We start from the raw sequence: 7,525 nt of genomic DNA, 5'->3' as shown, positions 1-7,525 counted from the left end.
TCCTTCATTAGAAGAAATCATGCATTTTGTTTATGAAATGTTGCCCAGTTATATCATACTGTTGTAAAAAAAAAAAAAAAAGGGGGGGGGGGGGGTTACTAAGGTGGCCAATCATCCTGTTCAAGAGGGATCTGCTGTGATTGAGCCAAAAATACGGCCTAATAGGTGCCCATACACGCTGCAATTATCACATGCATTCTGTACTTTTAAAGTACAAAATGCATCGCATGTGCAATAATCGCACAGTGTACCTGCGGGATGCGATGCGCGTCCCCGCAGGTACAATATTGTAAAGCACAAAAAGTATCTGCAGGCAGTACTTTTTGTGCTTTATTGCATCGCATCACTACAGGAGTACATACGATGCGATGTCCATTAGTACCTATTAACTTTAAAAAAAAAATGGCTAAAATCGCATCGCACCCGCACAGTGTAGTCCATTGCATCGCATTGCATCGCATCCCCTTCCAGTGCCAAATCGCATGGCACCTTACAGTTCAAAACGCACAGCACATGAATATCGGTGCATGTATGGGCACCTTATGAACTTAATTTACTAAGCTGTTGAATGTGTTTTCTGATGTTGAGGGCATTCATATTTGGCTGCTTTATTCTGTCAGCCATACACGGACAAGCCTGGAGCGAGCTGTGCGATGCTTCTCTGTGTAAAAGAAGAGCTGAATTCATGGACAAATTAAGGCAATACAAATGATAGTAAATTTAGCAATCTGATAGAACTCTATACCATATATGACCAAGGTCAATAGTATATTCATTCGTACAGCCGAATTCTTGCCGTTTGTAAAAATGGTAAATCAGCTGAATTTTGCTGTTTGTAAATTTGCCAATCTGCGGGTCCCGGCTGTAATTCAGATCGAATGGGTACGAATGGATAAGTATTATACTTATACATTCTTAGTAAATTTTGCCAAAGTGCAATTAACAAGCAAACAAGACAATTCAGCAAAATCAACACTAGGTGGCAACAAAGGGCAAGGTATATTACTAGTGAGTATATTAAGAGCCTAGTTCAGATGCAATTGCTGCAGTTTGAATTTGCAGCGGACTTCGATCAGAAAGCAGCCACCCAGGCAGAGTAAACTCCTACCCTTCGCAATCCGCTATCCTGTCGCACATCTATATACAACTCACTCGCCATTGGACGATTTTCAAGTGTATGTAACTCTGACCCTTTGCAACAACTTTGCAACAGACCCTCTCTTATAATGCCTAGGCACACACTCCCAGAAAATGTTCAGTTTCTTCCCCCCAGATGCCGGCTTCCTGCCAGTCAAATTGCAGGGGGGGGGTCACTGTTTTTCTGGCCTTGTGAATGCATGCTACAATCCGTGCGCATAAGCAGTCATTCACACAACAGCATTCAACTCTGAATCAGTTGTTAGAAGCACAACTATGGATATATAAACTAGTGCTCAAAAACTACCATACAGAGTAGGAACAGTAGAGAGATTTGAAGGTATCAAATGCAAAAATAAAGTACAATTAAGAAGATTTTGATATATATCCAAGAAAAGCCCCACCATCCAGGGCCCGGAGGAGGGATGCGGCCGCCGCCCTGGGGGTGGGGGGTAGAGCTGTGGCCGCAGTCACTCACCGGGGGGGCGGGTCCACCGTCGAGTCAGTCCGCAGGTGGGGGGCTTGGTGCGGGTCATCTGGCTCCACTAGGGGGTGGGGGCTCTCTCTCCAGTGACCGACGCCCCCAGGCCAATTCCTAAAGCTGCCTAGTGGTGGCGCCGGCTTTGCCACCAGCTTATTATTAAAGGAGATGCAATAGATAAGTAAAACCATGCACTAAACCTTTTCACAGTTATTCCAAAATTAATTTGTAGTTGGACTTTGCTTGCAGATAACCAGACTTTTCCAAATACACAAAACAAGTTTAGGCCTGCTGAGTTGCATGAGTGCCGGACGGCTTTTTTCTGTTGCTACAGAAGGTAGTGCAATATGCCCCTGTCACATTGCAAATGCTGGGTTGCAGTGTGTAAGGCGTATTAGAAATAAAAAGAGAAAAAGCAGGGAAGGGTGCTGTGGGAGAAAGAATACAGGGTAAGGTGAGACACATGACTGAAAGATGAAAAGGTACAGTAAGGAAAAAGGACAGAGTGGAGAGACACTACGGTCACCAGTTCAGGTCAGAAAGGCAGGCTCCCCGTCCTCAACATGCCACAGGATCCAAAGGTGCACCACAATGGAGAAGTCGCAGAGGACCACGCCCTGGTTAGAGAGAGAGAGAGAGAGTCTCCTCTGCAGATAGCGTAGAAAAGTCCAATGTGCTCGGCCAGTAGACTGTCTCTGATCATAGCAATAGCGATGCTTCTTGGGAGCAAGAAAGAAGTGATGAATAGATGTGGGGTGCATGCACACAGCATATAGAGAATTCACTGGAGACAGGGACTGGGGGCTGCGGGCATACCAGCAGCTCACAGAGCATTACATTATTGAAAGGTAAATCACACACAGGAGCAGAAAGGCTAGGTCAGATCATTTGATAATTATATAGAATTAGGATTTATATATTGGCTGCTATTGCTTTACTCAAAGAATTTTAGAAGTTTCCTGCCACAATCACAACAGCATAAATATTCAGCAAATTCAGAATGCATAAGCTCAGAGCCGCTAGCCATGCCCCCAGAGCGCCGAAAATGGGGGCGTGGCCTCACAGAAGGCTCGTGATTATAGGCCATGCCCCCTTTCCCCTAGGTCACGCCCCAAAAAAATTTGGCCAGAGTGTCCCTCATCCGGATATTCTTAAGTTGGGATGTAATGTGACATACAGAAGTTGGACAAGTCAGGAAATAAACGAATCATACACCGTAAATATTCTCGTTTTGTTTTTATTAAGATTTATAGGATCAGACATTTTTAAACAGGTTTGTAAAGACTGACAATATAAAACAGATTTAACAGAAAAAAAAAAAAAACCACACACACACACACACACACACACACACACACACACCCCCTCTAACACTAAATTGTTAACCTTGCATACAAAAATATACAGCTTTCATTTGCCTAACATACTTTTATTTTCTTTATAATACAATAATTTACTGCCAAAGTATATCATCTTTGGTAAAATCACATGTATGGCTTTTAATTGTAGCATCTATTATTATATTTGTATCTACATTAGTGAACACTTTATGCCAAATCCACTAGTCCGACCTAATTGTCCTAGTGGTGAATGTACATAAAGTGGTAAATTCAGCAACCAATCAGATTCTAGCGATTTATCTAGTACATCCTAGAAAATGATAGCAAATCTAATATGTTGCTATGGAAGACAAATTAACTTTTGTAATTTTCCCTGAAGTGTATGGCTTGCAGCAATAACTTTAAAGCTAAACAGTCTCTGTATCTACTTTGCATTTTTTAAAATCTAATGCAATAGTACAAATACTGACAATTTAATTGAATAGCACTAACAATTTTATTTTTTTACGTGGTTTACCTACTTGACATCACCCAATTCAGAACCTTTTTATGTATCTTAATTTTGTTTTTACCCAATAAAACGAGACTCATCTGGTTAATGCTAAATTACCTTGTTCAGACTAATTCGAGAACAATTTTATATTTATCAACATTTATTATAGAACATTCATGTTTATTGGATAATTCTAGTCCTGGAGCCTAGTGAAAGCAATTGCTACCTTTACACATGATATATACCTGTACATACAGTACATTTATAGAACAAATATACTTACAGCACACTCCCAAGAAAATGGATTTGAACACCAATTCCCTTATGCCATCATTTATGTACAGTAATTAAATTTGAGAGTTTTGACATAGTTACATTGGGGCAGATGTATTAAGCCTTAACAAGAGATAAATTCAAGTGTGATAAGGAGAGATAAACGTCCAGCCAATCACCTCCTAAAGGTGCGTACACACGGGGTGGGGAAGAGATATATTGCTCAGCAATATATTGCTAGCAATACATTGCTGAGCAATATATTACTCAGTGTCTCCTTTTCATCAGCGACCAGAGATTGTCGCTGATGAAAAAGGAACCTCTGCCGGCGGTGCCGCAGAGGTAATCAGCTGGTCGCAGGAGCTTGCGATTACAATGGGGCTGAAACCGGGAGCGCGCACCCGGCGATTTATCGCCGGAGCACACTCCCATCCCTGGCAATATGGTCACCAGCGACCATATTTCCAGCAATTATAGCCCATATCGCTGCCGTGTGTACACAGCTTCACTGACTTTTTTCAAACACAGCCTGTAACATGGCAGTTAGCAGGTGATTGGCTGGACATGTATCTCTCCTTATCACCATTGCATTTGTCTCTTGTTAAGGCTTAATACATCTGCCCCATTATCCTTTATTTTAAAACACATTTCTTAGCAGTCATACCTTGATCTTCAAATCACAACCTCCTTATTTAAGCACACATTAAAAAAAAAAAAAAAAAAGAAGGTCATACCCAAGATCAAAACCACATTGCAGTCAGACACTTTACTCATTAAGTGATTAGGTCATGCATGGAAAGACTTAGGGCAGTATTCAATGACAATATTCTCCGTGCATGCCAAGTGTTTTTTTCCGCTCGCCATGCACTCGCCGTGTTTTTGCGGAGATTCTCCATGTTTGGAGATTCTCCACCACGGCACTTTAGAGTCTCAGCCAATCCAGCGTATGAGGTGACGCTGCAGGGAGCCTGAGGACGGCAGCAGGCAGTGAGATGGAGGTCTCCCTGCCTGCCCCAGAATGTATGTGGGGGGGAGGTGGGCTCCCCGGGAGCCAGGCAGCCCCCCGGGGGGTGCCAGCAGGGGACCGGGTACTTATGTATTATCTGGGCTCCCATGTTAAATGCACCCCATTTTTTCATACCCCTACTATCCAACTACGCATGGAGTTGATTTTATATAGTGTGGCGAGCGCAGCGAGCCACCGTGCCCGAAGCGTGGTGAGCGCAGCGAGCCCCGCGAGGGGACGCGGTCTCATTAGAAAAATCGGGAGCCCAGATATTACATAAGTACCGGGGACCGTGTATTCACTGCTCCCGATCATGCATATGTAATGATCGAGTGCAGTGAATATATGAATATCTAATGAGCGGCTCAGCTCCCGGCCCCCTGCTGGCTGCTCTGTGTAAAAAAAAAGAATAAAATTCCTGATTTTTTTTACACCAAAATTAAAACAAAAAAACTTTTATTTTAAAAGTTCACATTCCACTTCTCCATGAAAAGATGGAGAATTGTTACACAGCGAAAACACTTAGAAAGACAGCGAGAAGTGCACGTTGAATAGGGTTGCTCGCTTTTTGAGAGCAAAAGTCTCCGTCCAACACGAGAAAAGCACAAACTCGCCATAAAACACGGAGAATTTTTCTCATTGAATACTGCCCTTAGAGCATTCTGAAAGGTGTGCATTAAATATAGTAGTGTGTGACTGAAGGTGCTTAGGGATGCGAGTGGGAAAGGGGGCAGCCAGGTGAGCCTGGGGATTAAAGAGGAGGAAGTTGCAAGTGAGATTGACAGGTGCTTCCTGCCTTGGCACATGTTGCACTACCCTAGTTAGAGCCCTGCATGGAGTTATTGTGGTGAGTTATCAGGTGACAAGAAAACTTGTATAGATTGCTTTTAACCCTTTGAGTGCCAAGTAAATTTGTCAAAATAGATGTGAAAATGGCCAAACATGTTTACTCTCCGTAATGACCTGAAAGGTTTACATTATATAGGAAATATTTTTTTACAAAACATTTTTTATTTGAATTTATACAAAAAAAAAAAAAAAACCGTGAGACACACTGGCATTTTACATCTCAGAGATGTTAGCACTCAAAGGGTTAATCAATGATTTCACATTAAAAAGGAGCAATCAGCATTAGAGATTGTATAAAGTAAACATATAGGAGTAGACACACAATGGTTTCAAAAGTGTCACTGAACCCATTTTATCATGATAGCTAGCTAGCAATTGGTCCTAGACTAGCTGAGATCAAAGACACAAAGGATTATAGCTTCCATACTTGTTGGAATAGGTTTAAACATTGTATGAAAAGAGTTCCAGCACCAAGATGTCACATTGTATTTAGCAGAGGAATGCAATGTAAAGTCTGTGTATATATTTCACATAAAATGTATGTTTGCGCTACCTTTAAATCAATAAAAATAAAAAAGGAGCATAGAATCAATTTACTCGTGGGTGAAATAGGTTTTAAATAAACAAAGCCCAAACTTTCCATAAAAAAGGTTCCTAACATGTTTTAAATTACACATGAGCATTAGATTTCAGACATACAAAATATTGTGCCACTGCGGAAACAAACATGGCATTAGGCACCAGAACCTTATCAATTATAGGACTAGAGATTTGACCATGGCCAGTGATTCCTAACTTACAACTAGTAGTCACAATGCAAAAATAGAATTAATAGAAAATGATCAGATCTATAAATCTGTCTGGAGCTACATTACTAGCTATGAAGCAATATAGTTATTAAAAGACAGTGTCAATGACAATGAACAGTAGCAATATTTTGGAGTATCAATAATAACCAGTGACTGATCTTACCTATGGGCTGCAGGACTACAGCGCCCCAGTAAAATCCGCCACTGCGGGAGTAAGCCATATGCAGTCTGTGAAACTGCTCTGGATTCACTGTGACTGGTAGTGACTTCCTTTCAGAAGTCCTACTTGTCAGACTCTATAGGCAGTCCCTATAGGACTGCTATTCCAGGCAGTAATAGGCAGAGAGCTAGCTTCCTGTAGAAAGCCAATCCCTGTCTTGCATCCCAATTTGGCTTTAATGGGCTGCAGTCGATGCAGTGCATAGGAGCCGAGTGTTTGCAAATGGCGGACCAGGCAGCAGCAGCAGCCTCTGATAATAACGCCTCACTTTTCCAGCAAGTTCTCACTTTTAAATAGTTTTTTTTTTTTTTTTTTTAAGTAGTGGTTTTGGTACATTTCCTATGTTGTTTTTGTCATCTTGTTTTTGTAAGCACTTCCACAGCTACAGTATTAGCCTTTCACAAGCACTTTTTTTTTTTTAAGTATACATAAAATGTATTTTTTCCCTATTATGCAACTAAATAGACCTTAAGTAACATTCTCTTTTTGTTTTCCAAATCCTGTCCAACTGTCTCAGACATAGTAGGCAAAGAATGTTGCAACAAGAGTCAAAATCACTGTGGTCAACGAATGCAGAACGCCATTGCCTGAATTTCCTGGTTTTCGTGTGGGACTTGGTATTGGTGGCAGAAACAGCGCTGCACGTGCCAAATTAGATGGTTCCGACTTCTGATTGCTCTTGTCAATAGCAACCAATGAAAAATAAAAGACTGTCCCATTTTGAATAGTAATATTCTTTGGAGTAAAGCTGAACTGTTCTCTGAAGCCGGCTGGCAGTGGTGTAAGACTGGAGATATTGACAAAGGTGCCATTTTCAAAGTTGTCTATTAACACCTGGCTGCTGAAAGCCATTCGTAGATCATAACTTGAAGCTGTATTTAAAAACATAAAACAAAAATGGCCATATAATTTACCAA

At 41.3% G+C, this 7,525-nt stretch overlaps 1 protein-coding gene across 1 annotated transcript in view; it reads right to left on the bottom strand.

The window, feature by feature from the left end:
* Positions 1 to 2,881: 2,881 nt before the first annotated feature.
* Positions 2,882 to 7,525, bottom strand: part of LOC146026400 (calcium-activated chloride channel regulator 1-like) — a 74,776-nt gene continuing 70,132 nt past the window's right edge. Inside the window, exon 15 of the mRNA XM_083157044.1 lies at positions 2,882 to 7,480. Within this exon, the coding sequence (XP_083013170.1) occupies positions 7,122 to 7,480 (359 nt within the window). The 3' untranslated portion in view covers positions 2,882 to 7,121. The remainder of the gene's footprint in view (positions 7,481 to 7,525) is intronic.

Source organism: Crinia signifera, chromosome 8, assembly GCF_055691185.1.
Source record: "Crinia signifera chromosome 8, ASM5569118v1, whole genome shotgun sequence".
In the NCBI taxonomy this organism is placed as follows: Eukaryota; Metazoa; Chordata; class Amphibia; order Anura; family Myobatrachidae; genus Crinia; species Crinia signifera.
The sequence above is the reverse complement of the archived record's forward strand: the minus strand, read 5'-3'. Positions and strand labels throughout refer to the sequence as shown.